At 39.0% G+C, this 18,617-nt stretch overlaps 1 protein-coding gene and 1 pseudogene across 1 annotated transcript in view; one reads left to right on the plus strand and one right to left on the minus strand.

The window, feature by feature from the left end:
- Window positions 1-7,107, minus strand: part of LOC108413434 (adhesion G protein-coupled receptor E3-like) — a 49,309-nt gene extending 42,202 nt beyond the window's left edge. Inside the window, exon 1 of the mRNA XM_017685946.2 lies at window positions 6,959-7,107. Within this exon, the coding sequence (XP_017541435.2) occupies window positions 6,959-6,971 (13 nt within the window). The 5' untranslated portion in view covers window positions 6,972-7,107. The remainder of the gene's footprint in view (window positions 1-6,958) is intronic.
- The window catches only part of LOC108413433, a 36,053-nt pseudogene that overhangs the window by 4,544 nt on the left and 12,892 nt on the right, over window positions 1-18,617 (plus strand).

Raw genomic sequence — 18,617 nt, forward strand, 5'->3', positions numbered from 1 at the left:
CTGCCTTCTCTCCTAAACATCTACATACCTCCACAGGTATGTCACCTGGACCAACTGCCTTTCAATTCTTCATCCTTTTTAAAGCTGCCTTCACTTCCACTTTACTAATTCTCTGCACTTCCTGATCCACTATCTCTCCCCCTGTTGTCCTCCTCTCTCTCTCGTTTTCCTCATTCATTAGTTCTTCAAAGTACTCCTTCCATCTACTCAACACTCTCTGTTCACTCACTAGTACATTTCCCTCTCTATCCTTTATCAGCCTAACCTGCTGTACATCCTTTCCAGCTCTATCTCTCTGTTTACCGAGCAATACAAGTCCTTTACTCCTTCTTTACTGTCCAGCCTCTCATACAGCTCATCATAGGCCTGAGCCTTTGCCTTTGCCACCATTCTTTTCGCTATGCGGCTAGCCTCACAGTACTCCTGCCTACTTCCTTCATCTCTCTGGTTATCCCACTTTTTCTTTGCTGCCTTCTTCTTCTGAATACTCTCCTGGACTTCCTCATTCCACCATCAACTTTCCTTGTCTTCTTTCCTCTGACCAGACGAAACACCCAACACATTCTTGTCAGTTTCTCTCACCACCTTAGCTGTAGTTTCCCAGTCCTCAGGTAGCTCCTCACTGCCCCCAAGGGCCTGTTGCAATTTTTCCCTGAACTGCCTGCAACCATCCTCCTCCTTCAGCTTCCACCATCTAATCTTTGGCTCTGTCTTCACTCTCTTCCTCTTCTTTGTTTCTAATCTCATTCTACAGACAACCACCCTATGCTGCCTTGCTACACTTTCCCCTGGTACCACTTTACAATCTCCAATCTCCTTTAGGTGGCATCTTCTGCTAAGGATATAATCCACCTGTGTGCACCTCCCTCCACTCTTGTATGTCACCCTGTGTTCTTCCCTCTTCTGAAAATACGTGTTCACCACAGCCATTTCCATTCTCTTTGTAAAGTCTACAACCATCTGACCTTCCGCATTTCTGTCTTTCACACCATACATACCCAGCACTTCTTCATCCCCTCTGTTTCCTTCACCAACATGTCCATTGAAGTCTGCACCAATCACCAATGTCTCCTCTCTAGGGACACCGTCTACAACTTCATCCATCTTACTCCAAAATTCCTCTTTCTCCTCTAACTGACAACCAACCTGTGGTGCATATGATCTGACCACATTCAAAATCACACCATCAACCTCCAACTTCAGGCTCATGATCCTGTCTGACACTCTCTTAACATCCAGAACACTTTTCCCAAGCTGTTCCTTTAGGATTATCTCTACTCCATTTCTCTTCCTCTCTACACCATGATAGAACAGTTTGAATCCACCTCCAATGTTCCTGGCCTTGCTTCCTTTCCATCTGGTCTCCTGGACACACAGAATATCTACCTTCCTTCTCTCCATCATGTCTGCAAGCTCTCTGCCTTTACCAGTCATTGTCCCTATGTTCAGAGTCCCTACTCTAATCTCCACACTCCTGCCTTTCTTTCTCTCTCGCTGCCATCTAACCCGCCTTCCTCCTCTCCTCTCTGATGGTCTTCGACCTACAGTAGTCCAATTTCCACCGGCACCCTGCTGGTCAACAGCACCGGAGGCGGTCGTTGTTAACCCGGGCCTCGACCGATCTGGTATGGCAATAATATTTGTGATCACATGATAGTTTTGGCACAAGTTTTACGCCAGATGCCCTTCCTGACGCAACCCTCACCATTTATCCGGGCTTGGGACCGGAACCAGAAGTACACAAAGTACACCCCTAATGGCTGGTTTAATGTGAATGTATTTTATTAATCCTAAAAAATAGCAAGGTCTTTGCAAAGAGATTAGTCTACATAAGTACAATGAAGTTATTGGTCATTTTGGCATAAGAATCCATCCAGTTCTGTACGAATACAGGTCATAATGAATAAATCTGAAAGCATAGTAAATAAACCATATATGATCATCTAATTTGGGATTTACAAGACATTACTAACCCCATAGTATGTGTTCTATAAAATGAGAAAATATTTTTTTTACCAGTTGGCACTATCAAACAGAATGTCTTGCCCGCAATCTATTCTGATATTTTGGTGCTGTTAAATTTTGGTGCCAAACAAGTTACAGCACACACATGTATGTGCTGGCCACAGTAAATATATATTATGCCGTTAGGATTAGTAAGGACTTATTTTTGATTATTTAATCAGAGTAACAATAAAGTGTAACTGATGCATGACACCTGGTGTTTAATTGGCAACAGGTCAGTTACATGATTGGGTATAAAAAAGAGCATCACAGAGAGGCTGAGTCTTTTAGAAGTTGGGGAGGAGTTCATCACTCTATGAAAGACTGCAACAATTCAAGAATAATGTTTCTCAACATTAGAATAGCAAATAATGTTTGTGTTTCATCATCTATGATACATAATTACATTCAGAGATTCAGATAATCTGGAGAAATCTCTGTATGTATGAACAAGGACAAAAACCAGTATTTGCTGGCTGTGATCTTTGGGCTATGCCCAATCACTGCATAGGCTCAGAAACACTTCTGAAAACCAATGTCTGTGAAAACAATTCATCACTACATCCAGAAATGCAAGTTAAAACTGTACAATGCAAAGAAGAAACCATATTTAAACAGGATCCAGAAATGCTGCCACCTTCTCTGGGCCCAAACTTGTTTAAAATTAACTGAGTGAAAGTGGAAAAGTGTCCTGTGGTCCGACGAATCAACATTTGAAATTCTTTAACGAAATCATGGACACTGTGTCCTCCGGGCTAAAGACCACTCAGCTTGTTATCAGTGCACAGCCAGTATTCATGATGGTATAGGAGTACATTAGTGCACATGACATGGGTGATGTGCACATCTGTAAACCATTAATGCTAAATGATAGATACATGCTTTGGTAACATCTGCTGCCATCCAGACGACGTCTTTTTCAGGGAAGGCCTTGATTATTTCAGCAAGACAATGTCAAACCACATTCTGGATGCATTACAGCAGCATGGCTCTGTATTGAGAGAGTCCGGTGCTAAACTGGCCTACCTGCAGTCCAGACCTGTCACCATTGAAAAAAATTTGGCGCTTTATGAAATGAAATGAGACCACGAACTGTTGAGCAGCTGAAATTCTACAAGAACAGGAAAACAGTTCACTTTCAAAAATATAGCCGTCAGTCTCCTCAAATACTAAGACTGTTGGTAAAAGAGGAGGTGATGAAACACAGTGGTAAACATTCCCCTGTTCCAACGTGTTATTGACATCAAATTCAAAATGGCCATATATTTTTCAGACAACAATCAAATTTCTCAGTTTCAACATTTTATATGTTGTCTTTGTAGTATTTTTCTACAATATGGTTTACTTGATTTGCATATCCTTCTGCATAGCGTCCAAACCTTTGTGGAAATGGGGTTGTACATTGCAGAGATGTCCAAACTGGGAACATCTTAAAATGTTCTGTATTCACCAAATTCATCAAATACTACAATTCCTGTGTAGATCAGATCATCATCATTTTGTTTTATGCCATGAATGAACCTCACTCCAACATGCTCTCTATAATAATGTGCTCAATAATTATATGTAACATGTACTTTTGTATTTAAGTAAAATAATTGACTTTCAACATCAACATAGCTGATTTACATTTTTTTTAATCCTTTTTTGTGAAATGTTAGTTTAATGAATTTCTTTTTTAATGCAAATATTCCTGAAACCTAACTAATACTTTTTTGTTGGTGTTTTTATGTCCTTAAATAGAAAATCTCACTGTATATAAACAAAAACACAAAGACCAACTGAGGAACAAATTAAAAACTATTAGTGAAGGAATCTCAAAGCAAGGAATCTCCACACTTCTGAATGAGATCTACACAGAGCTCTACATCACAGAGGGTGGGAGTGGAGAGGTCAATAACGAACATGAGGTGAGACAGATTGAAACATCTCCTAGGAGACGAACAACACAGGAGACAGCCATTAAATGCAATGACATCTTCAAACCCTTACCAGGACAAGACAAACATAAGGACTGTACTGACCAGAGGAATCGCTGGAATTGGAAAAACAGTCTCTGTGCAGAAATTCATTCTGGACTGGGCTGAAGGAGAAGCAAATCAGGATATTGCTTTCATATTTCCACTTCCTTTTAGGGAGCTGAATTTGATGAAGGGGAAAAAGCTCAGTCTGATGGAACTTCTTCATTGCTTTTTCCGACAAACAAAGGATTTTCAATCGATAGAGAGTGATGACTACAAAGTCTTATTAGTGTTTGATGGTCTGGATGAATGTCGACTTCCTCTAGACTTTGAGAACAATGAGAGCTTGTTTGATGTAACAGACAAGGACTCAGTAGATGTCCTGCTGACAAACCTAATAAAGGGGAATCTGTTCCCTTCTGCTCTCCTCTGGATAACCTCTCGACCAGCAGCAGCCAATCAGATCCCTTCAGAGTGTGTTGACCAGGTAACTGAGGTACGAGGGTTCAGTGACCCTCAGAAAGAGGAATACTTCAGGAAAAGAATCAGGAATCAGAACATTGCTGAAAAGATCATTGAACACATGAAGTCATCAAGAAGCCTCTACATCATGTGCCACATACCAGTCTTCTGTTGGATTTCAGCCACTGTTCTAGAGAGAATGCTAAGTGAAGCAGTGATTGAGAAGATCCCCAAGACTGTTACTCAAATGTTTACTAAATTCTTGATCTTTCAAATCAAACATAAGAGTCAAAAGTACCAAGGAAAATGTGACATTGATACTCACATGACAAAAGAGAGTATTTTGGGCTTAGGAAAATTGGCTTTCCAACAGCTGGAAGAGGGCAACCTGATCTTCTATGAGGACGATCTGAAAGAGTGTGGCATTGATGTCAAAGAAGTGTCAGTGTACTCAGGTGTCTGCACTCAGATCTTCAGAGAAGAGTTTGGGCTGGAACTGGGAAAGGCTTTTAGCTTTGTGCATCTGAGCGTTCAGGAATTTCTGGCTGCTTTATTTGCATTTCTTTGCTTCGTCTTAAACAATACAAATGTGCTGATGCAAACCACAGGATTTTTTAGTGCTTTCAAAAAGTCAAAAATGTCAGACGTCCTCAAGTGCGCAGTTGATAAAGCCTTACAGAGTGATAATGGACACCTGGACCTTTTCCTCCGCTTCATTCTGGGTCTCTCTTTGGAGTCCAATCACACTCTCTTACGGGGCATACTGCCCCTGACAGGAAGCATCACTTATAGTAAAGAGGAAATAGTTGAATACATCAAAAAGAAGATCAGGGAAAATCCCTCTCCAGAGAGTACAATAAATTTGTTCCACTGTCTGAATGAATTGAATGATCATTCCTTAATGAAGGAAGTACAAACATTCTTAAACAGAGGAGGTGGCAATTCTCTCCATGCATCTAAACTCTCTCCTGCTCAGTGGTCAGCAGTGGCATATGTTTTGCTGAACTCAGAAGAGGAGCTGGATGAATTTGACCTGAGTAAATATGACCCATCAGAGGAATGTCTTCTGAGACTGTTGCCAGTGGTTAAAGCATCCCAAAAAGTTGTGTGAGTATTTGTTGATTATGTTAAATGTTTGTTGACCCTTTTATTACTGAGACATAAATTAGAAATAATCTGTTAATTTACTGCTAATTTATTTGTAGTTAATTGCATTGTATATTATAGCTACTGTAGGTATGCTTTGGTGTTTTGGTTAATACATTTATATTTTGTTTACTTGATAAACTAAGCAGTAAAGTCATGAAATATACCTGTAAAATTCATGGGTTAATGTATACACACATGATAAATTGAAGGTGAACAACGAACAAGATCAATGAAATTACTGATAATTACTACACAGTATTATCACTAAGCATTATAGACTTATAGAAATACAAACCATTTCCAAATACATAATTAAATATGTAGTAAAAACTGTGCATAAAGTGTAGTATCGCATCCTTGTATCTGAATAAGCCTAGAGGCTGCCTGAATAGGGAAGTATTTCACAAAGCAGGACTTCTCAATTTAGCCAGATAACCCTTGTCCAATCCTCTGCAGTAGGACAATAACTTAATAATTCTTATAAATCTGTATTCATAATTAATTAAAAATATTTTTTATAGTTTATTATATAGCATAAATAACAATTTACACTCTCAGAAAAAATTACTAAACTACCACTGGAGTGATACTTCTTTTATGAAGTATTGATATGTCTTTTACTTATTATGATACAGGATGATTAAAAATATTTATCTGAGTTCAAAGCTCCACCTTTTTACAACCATGAGGTGCCTAGAAACCAATCACTTACCAATGGAAAGAGGTTTTCTGTTAGTCTGGCAGTGAACATCTAACAACTCACAAGCATTCATCATTGGTCCCAACTGTTCCAAGAAAAAGGTCACCAGCATGATTAGATCTCAGGCCATGTGACTTTTTTGTAGTGGTATAATAAGGACTGTTTATGTGCCACTCCCAACAACACTGGATGATCTCAAGTGATTGATCTTCGATGCAATTTCAAATCACATTGATGTCCGTACAGGTGGAGGAGGATATATTGAGCACTTGTAAAATTATATAACAAATGAAATAAATCTTTCTGAAATCAGATGAATATTTTTGAATCACCCTGTATTGTATAATGTTGCCCTGATTCCATGCACTAATCATATTACCTTGTCTGCAATTTAATTTATGGTTCTGTTATAAACGCACTTTTCGTAAATAGTGAGAGGACGCTGGCGTGGACTGTCCGCCGCTTCTCATCTGAGATCTAACTATTTTTATTACTACTTTTATTAAGTGTCTATTTTAGTCGTTTAGTAGTTTTATCTTTAGCGTTTATCTTTAGTCAGTTTTATCTTTGTTCAAAATGCTTGTACTTTTCTTCGGAGCGGCTTTTTGATCCGAGTTGGACAACTTTGTTTACCATGATGATCAACTCTACTGCTGTCCAGCTGTTAAAACTCAATACTCACTCCACTCCATCATGTATATCGACGATCAAACAACTTGGACTTCTTCGCCGACCTCGTTATATTCACAGAAGCTGTGGGAGGAAGTTTAAACTTCTTCAGTCAAGTCAAGCTATTCCGTCTCGATGGTCAACTCTGCGTGCCGTCGCACGTCCTACACGTCATCAGAGCGCTACTGCTCTGCGAACTAGTAGCGTTGGAGTTTCCATGACTACGGCTGTTACTGAGCAAACTGGAAAACGCGGAGTGGATTTCAGCGTCCTCCGACCACTCCGACCACTACAGAGGCACGTTTCTCCATCTACCATTAAAGTGGAACTGTTCAACGTACAATCACTTACAAATAAATCGTGTCTGATTCAGGATCACGTCTCTGATAGAGGCTTAGACTTGATGTGTCTAACAGTAACATGGCATCGACCAGAGGCGTTCTCTGTTTTAAATGTGGCTTGTCCTTCTGGCTACTCATATCTACAGAAAGCCCGTAGCACAGGTCGCGGTGGTGGCCTGACTGTCATCTACAGCAGTGATTTGAAGCTGTTGCCACTGCCCTTGCCTCATGTGTCCTCCTGTGAATGCATGGCATTTAAGTGTAATTCTTCATCACCTGTGATGTTTCTTCTCATCTATCGAACGCCTAAATTGAATTCATCTTTCATACCTGAGATGTCAAACCTTCTTTCTATTTTCTGTCCAACATTAGCAAATATAAAAATAATAGCAAATAAACACCTCCTCTTGCCGCTTTGCTGCTCAATTTCTTCAGCTATTGGATTGTTTCAACCTTAGCCAGCTTATTGATGTTCCCACGCATGTTAGGGGACATACTCTAGACTTGGTCATCACTGGTTCTTCTGTTGTTACTAATCTGTCTGTGTATGACCTGGGTGTATCTGACCACAAGGTTGTGTCCATGGAAATACCACAATCAGTGTCTTTCACACAGTCAAAGCGGGAAATTAGTTTCAGGAACCTGAAAAATATTAACCAAGAGTGTATGATAAAGGACTTACAACATCTCCTTCAAGCAAATCCATCATCAGCCAATGATGCAGTGGACTTGTATAACAGAACCTTAAGCAGTGTTCTGGATTATCATGCTCCTATCAAATCTAGAGTGGTCACTTTCTCTCGATCTGCTCCCTGGTTCTCTGAAAATCTACGGAGAATGAAGACAGCTGGTCGTGTCCTTGAGTGACGTTATAAAGCTTTCGGGCTCACTGTTCACAGGATCGCCTATCGTGAGCATCAGAAGTCCTATTCCACGTCTCTCAAAGTGTCTCGCTCGCAGTATTACTCCAAAATTATTACAAATGGAATGGGAAATTCCAAACAGCTGTTTTCAACAATAAACCTCCTCCTCAAACCCCAAGCTCTCCCGCCACTTAAAACCACACATGAGCAGTGTGATGAATTTCTGACTTTCTTCTCAAAGAAAATTGACAAAATTCACGGTGCATTATTCTCCTCTTCCACCATACCTGTGCAGGTTGCTTCGTTACAGTCTGAGGTCTCTGAGCCTCTGAGCTGTTTCCCTGTACTCTTACAGAGAGAGATTGAAGACACAATCAGAGGCACAAACTCTTCCACCTGTAATCTGGATCCCTTTCCCACAGCCATGGTGAAAGCTAACATCGCCATTATTAGTCCTCTGATTACGACCATAATAAATCACTCTCTCCAAACTGGTCAAGTTCCTATTGCTCTAAAAACTGCTATAATTAAACCACAGCTAAAAAAATTCTCCCTCAACTCTGATGTCATTGGAAACTACAGGCCAATCTCAAATCTCCCTTTCCTCTCCAAGGTCTTGGAGAAAACAGTTGCAGCCTGTCTTGTGGATCATCTCAGGCATAATGATCTTTTTGAGAAGTTCCAATCAGGTTTCCGCTCTGCCCACAGCACTGAAACTGCCCTGATCAGAGTTACAAATGACCTATTAATGGCAGCAGATACTGGCTCCCCTTCACTTCTTGTCCTCCTGGATCTGTCTGCAGCATTTGACACTGTTGACCATGGCATACTTCTGAACAGGCTCTGTTGCATCATTGGCATCAAAGACACTGCACTGGACTGGTTTAAATCATATCTAATGGACAGAACAGAAATTGTTGAGCTTGGGAAAGCCAGATCTCAGACTCACTCAGTGACCTGTGGAGTTCCTCATTCCTTGGCCCTATCCTTTTTATTCTGTATTTATTGCCACAGGGCAATCAGACGCTATGGAATTTCTTTTCATTGCTATGCTGATGACCTACAACTTTACCTGAAAGTTGGCTCTTCACCATCATTACTGTCATCAACTTCTCAGTCAGCAACCCCTCTCACTCAACTTCATGACTGCTTGGAGGAAATAAAAGTGTGGTTGGCTCATAATTTTCTTCAGCTGAACAGTGCAAAAACTGAGGTAATTATGGTTGGAACCCAACAACAGATCCGGCTATCCCATGTTTCCAGAATTACACTCTTTGGACATTTCCTTATCCTCTACAGTCAACAACCTGGGTGTTAAACTGGATTCACACCTCACCTTTGATAGTCATATTAAACATATTTGTAAGACTGCCTACCACCATCTCAGAAATATTGCCAAGTTGCGTCCTATCCTCAGTCTGTCTGATGCTGAAAGACTGGTTCAAGCTTTTGTGTCCTCAAGACTGGACTACTGTAATGCTCTTCTCTTGGGGCTCCCTAGTAAGAGTATTCAGAGATTACAGTATGTTCAAAACAGTGCAGCCAGGGTCCTGATGAAGGTACGCAAAAATGAGCACATTACACCTGTTCTTCAGTCTCTTCACTGGCTCCCTGTGACTAAAAGGATTGAATACAAGGTTCTCCTCCTTACACACAAATGTGTTCATGGCCAGGCTCCCTCTTACTTAAAATAACTGCTAGTACCACAGACACATCTACGAGCCCTTCGCTCTGTGCATCTCCACCGTCTTCTTCCAACCAGAACAAAACTTTGTACCATGGGTGACCGAGCCTTTTGTTCTGCAGCTCCACGCCTTTGGAATGCCCTGCCTGACCATCTGAGGAAGCCTCAGACAACTGATTCTTTTAAAAAGGGACTAAAGACATATCTTTTTAGGAGGACATATGGACAATAAAGTATTATATTTTATTAGTATTATTTTTTTGATTATTATCTTTTAATTAATGTTTTACACTGTAAGCACTTTGGGATTTACTATAAATGAAAAGTGCGTTATAAATCCAATGTATTTATTATTATTATTTGTTATAGAACACTACGTTATGAAGTATACTAATACGTCTCTTTTATATACATGCATACATGCATATATTATGTGTGTGTATTTGTGTACTTTGTGTGTTTCAGAGGATGCTTTTCTAAAACTATATCATCCCCTCTGCCCTCAGAACACGTGGTTGTAATCTGACTGAAAAAAGTTGTGCCGTTCTGGCCACAGCTTTCAGTTCAAACTCCTCATGTCTGAGAGAGCTGGACCTGAGTGACAATGAACTGCAGGATTCAGGTGTGATGGAACTCTGTGCTGGACTGGAGAATCATAATTGTAAACTGGAGAAACTGGTGTAAGATCATGTTTTTTTCTGGATGGTCTCTCTTTTTCTAAAACAAACACACACACACACACACACACTATTTGTTGTATTTCTGTTTTTACAGAAGAGAAATACATTTATGGAAGAGGATGTTTATACATATATGTAACTTTAGCTTTTGCCAATCTAAGTCTGTTGAGTTTTTTCTCTTTCTCCCTGCAGGCTCCACAAATGCAGTATTACAAATAAAGGCTATGCTGCTATTTTGTCAGCTCTAAAATCAAACCCATCGCACCTGAGAGAACTGAACCTGAACAATAATGATCCAGGAGAGACGGCAGTGAAGCTGCTCTCTAATCAACTGGAGGATCCGCACTGTAAACTGGAGAAACTACAGTGAGTACCTTGTACTTGCACATAGTGATATTCTTAAAATGCACTATATGTAAATGCTTTACATTTTAGAATATTTAAAACATATCACAACAGCAACATTTTAGAAATGTAACACCATTAAAGCTATATATTTAGTAAAATTTGATTGTAGGGGTAATTGTGATCTCCATTTCTGTGCTGAATATATGAGAAATGTTCTTTTATCTACAGGCTGTCTCACTGCAATATTACAAAGGATGGCTGTGCTGCTCTACTTAAAGCTCTAAAATTAAATCCCTCATCACATCTGAGAGAACTGAATCTGAGCTATAATCAGCCAGGAGACTCAGGACTGAAAGAGCTCTGTGCTGTAGACTGTAAATTAAAAAAACTACAGTGAGTTACTGATGTTATATATGCATTTTGAAGATTACCTCCACCCTTGGTTACTACCAGTACATAGCCCACTCAACATATTTGGAAAATCCACAATGAGATGCCTCACTATTTCTCAAAGTTAACAATGTTTTATCCTCATTGTGCTTCATCTATTACTGTTCTGCCACAAGTATTTTCTGGACTTGGCTGTTTAGGGTCATTGGGCCTCATTCACCAATATATTCCAAAGTTTTTTCTTAAATGTGTTCCTCAGAAATGTCCAAAGAAAAAGCTGCATCACAGTGTGTCCACAGATTTTCCTACATACATGCCAAATAAGAAAACTTTCATAAGTTCTTGCATAAGTGGGACTGCATTAGAAATTTCTTAATATAATGTAATATCAACTGTTGTTATATCGTTGTTATATGTTCCAAAAAATAATAACTAACACAATATTTACAAAACACAGAACAGGTATGTAAGAGAAACCAAGGAAATGATACAAAACTCAATGGACTAATGTTAAAAGCATTAGAGTCCTCAAATGCTACATGAACAGTTTGGCCATTAATTGCTCCATTCTTCCACGGATCCTTTAGACTTATTCCTAATTTTTTCCAACCCTGATCTTTTCTCTCTCATTTGAATTATTTTCATAAAAAATAATGATCCTGGATTCTTATTCAATACTATCTGAAGCTATATGGTTGTCCACCTTACTCACTCATCCCATCAATGATTTTCATTTTTAATTTAATATTTTTAATTCAAACTTTGCCAAAGAGGTTTAGTTAATTACTTGAAGATCATCCCACTACATGACTTTAACCCTTGTCTTCACACTGTGGTGAGAGAGAAAGAGAAATTATTTTGTACTGTGTGTGTGTGTGTGTGTGTGTGATATTTTTTCTAATATATTCTTTCTTTCCCAGGCTATGTTGTTGCAATCTCACAGACAGAGCCTGTGTAGTTCTGGCCTCATTTATGAGCTCAGAGTCCTCATGTCTAATAGAACTCATCCTAAATGAGAATAATCTACAGAATTCAGGAGCAGAGCTGCTTTCTTCTGGACTGGAAAATCCACACTGTAGACTGGAGACACTGGGGTGAGATTAACCTTTTAACAGATAATTGCTTAATATGTGGTTAGCAGCTGTTCATACATGAATACTGAATTCAATATTCACGGAGAACCACAGAATATTGGAGCTAAAATCAAATAATGCATATAAGATCAACAGGTTATTTGTTACTCAAATAGAAATAGCATTTAGCGCCATTTTCATTCCCCACCCCCTCATTTAACATGATTAAATTCTCTTTTTTATACTTGATTGCAAATCTTTTGCAGGTAATGACTGCCTGAAGTCTGGAAACTATAGACATCAAAAGACACTAGGTTTCATATCTCATGATGCAATTCCAGGTCTTTACTTTTTTGTTCTTGGTGTGTTTTACCTTTTGTTTTATCTTCAGTAAGGAAAAATGGGATGATATTTTATTTTGATTGATCCCTTGCAGATGAAATAAACACCCAACGGACTTTCAGTAACATGTGAACAACCGTATAACGACGTAGAAGTGAATACATGCAATAGATCTAGACACTATTAACTAACTGAAAACTATACACAAAATTTGTTTGCAGTCTGCTCAATTCAGTTGTTTTTAACTTCATTTGGAGTGTCCAATTTCAACTCTGGGGCTTAGCTAGATTAGGTTTTGGTTAAGGTTAGGTTTTGTGTAATGGAAGTAACAAATTTAGTGTATTTCATGTAACATAACAATACACCTACTTAATATGAGTATTGCATCAACAATACATTTTCAAGATATTTACTTCAGTGTATTCAGATACTTCACTACTGCTATTCCACTGATATGTTGTTGATGTGTTGCTGATATTCTGTTTATAAATCATCTACAAAGGTCCACTTAAATGAAATGCTTTTGCCATCTCTTTGAGGGACTTGTTTTATTTTTCAGCCATAGAAAACCTAAGAAGCCAATGATGCAATTACTGTTGAAGCTCGGAAAAAAGGAAGGACTATGTATGAAAGCTAAACTTAAATAAACAATAACTTATTGACATCCAAACATGTGGTTTTATCTCACACCTCTCATTTTCATTTAACATTTTTTATGTGAAAATAATATTAATGCTGTAATTTGTCCTGATAAATCAGAATTCATTCTAAAACTCATTCATCTAAAGGAGGACTTATTGATGCCATAAGGAAGGTATTGGTTGGATTTATTCAGAGCAGGTATTTGTTCAATTAACTCAGAACAGGCATTTGTTGGGTATATTCAGAGCAACTTTGGTCCCATTTTATATTGAGTTACAAATTAATAACATATACAACAAAACACTGGAAATACTGATGATTTGATCAGTGTTACAGATGGATTACAGAAGTGGAGTCTATTTAACTACACATGTGTATCAACTTCAGTTTCACCTCATAAAATTACACAAGTGTATCTTAACAGTTGTAACAGAGAAATAACATAAATGTCACTACATTTGTGATCAGACTGGACTGTGTTTTATTTTTCAGAAAGTTTTTTTTCCCCAGGAGTGAAATGAGCTATGTTATAAATTACAATTAGATATTACTTACACTGTAACTGTCAGCTTTTCTGACATTTAGCTAGCATTTTTGTTGCCAGTGCTATGGCCTGATAACCAGTTTCAGCTTTTAAATCATTCTGTTTTAATTTATGTGACAGGGCAGCAGATGACCCCTTATTTCAAAATGTAACTATAATATTAATTAAATGTGTTGCATTTCCCCCAATGCAATGTCTATATTACCACTCCCTTATTACACAATACCTGTATAATAACTATAAGTGTAAATTTAACATGACACTACAGGAAAGTTCCTTTGCATAAGATCCACTTGTGTAATTACAAGAGGCATTTGGGACAGTGTAGTTGGCATGGTGGGATGTAGTGTGAGCTGAAGGGTCAGGAGGAGCACTGTTGTTTTGGTCTCCACCCCCAGCAGTGCAGAACTTGATGATTTGGGGTTCTACAATACATCAGAGTAGCCATGTCAGTGTTGGCATGACGCCGGAAGAGGACTGGGGATGTTAACTGTGCCCTGTGTCATTTGTTCTTGCTTGGACTGAGTGTATGCCCAAGGACTCAGTTGGGCTAGTTGGTAGTTGAAGGCCACTGGACTTGTATAGTGTTCTGCTGAGTCTCTGGAGGTTTGGCTATGCAGATGGCCCCATGCAAAGGCTCAGGGTAGTGTGTGCCCTCAGGTAAAGAGAATAATTCTTTCTTCTTCTTCTTTCAGCTGCTCCCTTTAGGGGTCGCCACAGCGGATCATCTGCCTCCATCTTGCCCTGTCCCCTGCCTCCTCTACTTTCACACCAACCATCTCCATGTCCACCTTCACTACATCCATAAACCTTCTCTGAGGTCTACCTCTTCTCCTTCTACCTAGCAGCTCCATCTCCAACATTCTTTGACCAATATATCCACTATTCCTCCTCAACACATGTCCAAACCATCTCAACTTGGCCTCTCTTTATCTCCAAACTGCTCCACCTTCACTGTCCCTCTGATCTGCTCATTTCTAATCTTGTCCATCCTTGTCACTCCCAATGAAAATCTCAGCATCTTCATCTCCGCCACAGTCTCCAAACCATACATCATAGCAGGACGCACTACTGTCTTGTAAACCTTCTTTCACTCTTGCTGCTATCCTTCTGTCACACATCAGCCCTGACACCCGTCTGCACCCACTCCATCCTGCCTGCACCCTCTTCCTCACCTCTTTTCTACACTGTCCATTGCTCTGGATGGTTGACCCAAGATATTTGAAGTCATCCACCTTTACGACCTCTACTCCTTGCATCTTCACCTTTCCACCTGCCTCCCTCTCATTCACACACATGTATTCTGTCTTGTCTCTACTGACCTTCATTCCTCTCCTCTCCAGTGCAAACCTCCACCTCTCCAGATTCTCTTCCACCTGCTCTCTACTCTCACCACAGATTACAATGTCATCTGCAAACATCATGGTTCATGGAGCCTAGTGCCTGACCTCATCTGTCAACCTGTCCATCACCATTGCAAACAAGAAGGGGCTCAAAGCTGATCCCTGATGTAACAATAGAAAAAGAAATGGATGAAAAATATCTTTGTATTATAGATATCCTCCCATCAATCTGTATCTCTTTATAGTATATGATACACTATGTTAATTTTGTCAAATTATTCTCATATATCATGCGTATATTGATATGTAATTGTGACGTATTCCTCTTTCTGCAGGCTGTATAACTGCAGTATTACAGAGGAAGGCTGCATTGCTCTGGTTATAGCTCTGAAATCAAACTACTCACACCTGAGAGAACTAAATCTGAGTGGGAATAAACCAGGAGATTCAGCAGTGAAGGAGCTCTCTGATCGAATGAAAGATCCACATTGTAAACTGGAGAAACTACAGTAAGTTATTGGCAATCACTGGCTGCTCTCTCACACACACACACACATACACACAGAGCAAGTAAAATGTCTAGTTGGTCTTAATAATTTACTCTATAATAAACCATAATAACTTACATATATAAGAAGGAAACCATATGAGTTGTTGTCATCATTTCATCGAGGTGCATGGAGGTCAATTTCTGATGCATTGTGTTATCAGAGCACAGAATGGCCTCAAACTCTGGTGTTTTATCCATATGTACAGAACAACTGAACATGTTACTTGCTGGGGCTGACCTTAACTTAGCACACTTCAGATTTTCAGACACACTGTGAGGGCACACTTAGTCATCTGAAGCTTGGTCTTGATCAATTACTGATCCAGTCAGCATTCTACACCCCTCAAGGCCCAGGTGAGACCTGTGCTGTCATCAGTGATGTAAAGAGCTGTCTTTTTTAACATAATCAACCAGATACCAGTGTTTGGACCATGAGTGCATCTAAGATGTTTTTGTATTTGATCTTCTGCTGAAACAGTGCGTTCCTAATGCTGTGGTCATGCTTTGCACAAAACGGCCTGCTCAACACCATGCCTAATGAATACTGCACCCCATGTAGTATTGTTTCTTTCCACCTTAGCATAGCATGCTCTTGCCAGTGAAATATGGTGGATCATCAGCCTCTCACTCATTCCAGTTGGTGTTTCTGTGAGGTTGGGCAGAATGGCCTCTCCTATTGAAAATGTGTGCTGCATATATTGTGCAAAATATGACAATCAAAGTACCAGACTTGAATAACAGAATAGGGGAAAAACTGGATAAATTGTTGTCTTCAGTACTCCAAAGTTTATGCAGCACCGTGAAACTGGATGTAACACTGGTAAATCTGCTTCTATCCCAACTTTTTAAAATGTTTGACAAGCATCTTGTTTGGAATGATGATACTTTTGCCTAAAGTATAGTATAGTAAAGTTTATGAGGCGAAGCATCAAATGTCATGCTTTTTCCCTCTTTTATGTCATGATTTTTATAAGAGAAAAAAAACATGTTTTTGCACATAATTCAGACATCAAAGAGGTGTTCATGCTGAGAACACTCACCTATTAACTGAACTCATCTGGCTTGTATAAATGTGAGTCCCAGTAAAATGTTGCTTAAGGGCTGTGTTTGTGAATGGTATAAAGGCCTAACATAACCGGTGTAGTAACATCCTGGGCTTTTTGTGGGAAAAGGGCTCATGTTTTGACCCTGTAAAGTTTTAGCTTGGAGATACCTTTGATGACACCGTGACCAAGTGCATTAATCTTTGCATCGCAGTATTATTTTTATTTATTTATCAGATTAGGGGGCTGCAACAGTCCTGTTTTGTTGTTTGAGAAGTGTCCCACCCTAGCTCCATTTAAGCAGAAATGAAGAATAATCAGGTTGTAGGTACATTCAAAACTGAACAATTCCTAGCAGGAGCATATTGTTACCTGTCCTTCACAGCAAATACAATCCCAGATGATGAAAATCTGATCATATTCTATTCGCCTTCTCTTTTGCAAACTTTCACAGACAACATGAACTCACTTCAATCTTTTGTATGCGGTTGACATACCACAAGAACCAAACTGACTGGGTATTTATGTTTCAGCAACTTGTAAGAATGTCAAAAGGATTAGTTTGGCTCCTGCTTCATCATGTATGGTGTGCATTTGCAAAAGCAACTCAATTTGGGTTACAGAGGTCCAAGCTATGCCTGAAAACTAAGTTTCTAGTTTTAGAAAAAAAAAAACTAAAAGTGCATTTTTTTCCAATTTTTCCTTGCTTAAAGAGGACCTGTTGCAGTTTGTTTCAACTTAAATCTATTTTTCATTATGTAAACAATGAGTAATTCTAAAGCAGCAGAAAGTAATAAGATGATAATATAATGATACTTAATATTAGGTTACAGACTACTAGTCTAGTTGTATGCATGTTTCAGAGTTCACAGAGGCAAAGTAATGAGATTGGTCTTGTAACTATTAGAGCCCAAATTATAATAGGTAAAAATAAGTGTGTGTGTCTGGAGTTAAATTGTAATTTTCTTTTTTTTTTATTGCAGCTACATTTCACTCTGTTTTCCTTTGTATTCTACCTTATGCAATTTGTTCATATCCACCTTTTATGTTTTAAAGAAACCATTTTTGCCAAATAAATGTGGCATGTTGTATTATTATTATTAACCTGCCTTATATGTACTGTACAACATGTGTAGTGATGATCTGATGCATTATCATTTCTCTCTAGGCTGTGTGACTGCAGTTTAACAGAGGAAAGCTGTGCAGTTCTGGCATCAGTTCTCAGTTCAGAGTCGTCACATCTGAAAGAACTAAATCTGAGTTACAATAAAGTGCAGGATTCAGGAGTGAAGCTGCTCTCTCCTGGGCTAGAGAAACCACACTGTAAACTGGAGACACTAAGGTAAGGTAATTTCTCACACATACACACACACACGCCAAAACCACAAATTCAACACCACAAACTAATGAGTAATGAAGAATTCACTGAAACACTTGCAATATACAAAGTAAGCCATGTCTTACAAACTTCAAATGTTAGTGTTTAAACTATTGTTGCCATTGTTAGTATTTAAACTGACAAGGGATAAGTCAGTGTTAGCTTGACAATGCCACTGCATAGATAGATTGCTAGCAGATTGTGAACAAAGTAACATTACTGTAGTAATAATTAGACACATAAAGGACACTTACAAAGTAAAGGTTTCTAGCGGTTAATGTTAGTATGAGAGTGGGAAGCTTTAAAGATGGTTACTCTATACTAAACGTGCCTCTCACTCTCCATGTCTCTGCTCCACAATAACATCAAGCTTAGTGTGATGTCTGAGGAGGTTTTAGGAGTGGGGCCTGATGGATGATGGGTTGCAGTGACAATGTCATTTTTAAAGTGA

This window comes from Pygocentrus nattereri, chromosome 9 (assembly GCF_015220715.1).
Source record: "Pygocentrus nattereri isolate fPygNat1 chromosome 9, fPygNat1.pri, whole genome shotgun sequence".
NCBI classification, from domain to species: domain Eukaryota; kingdom Metazoa; phylum Chordata; class Actinopteri; order Characiformes; family Serrasalmidae; genus Pygocentrus; species Pygocentrus nattereri.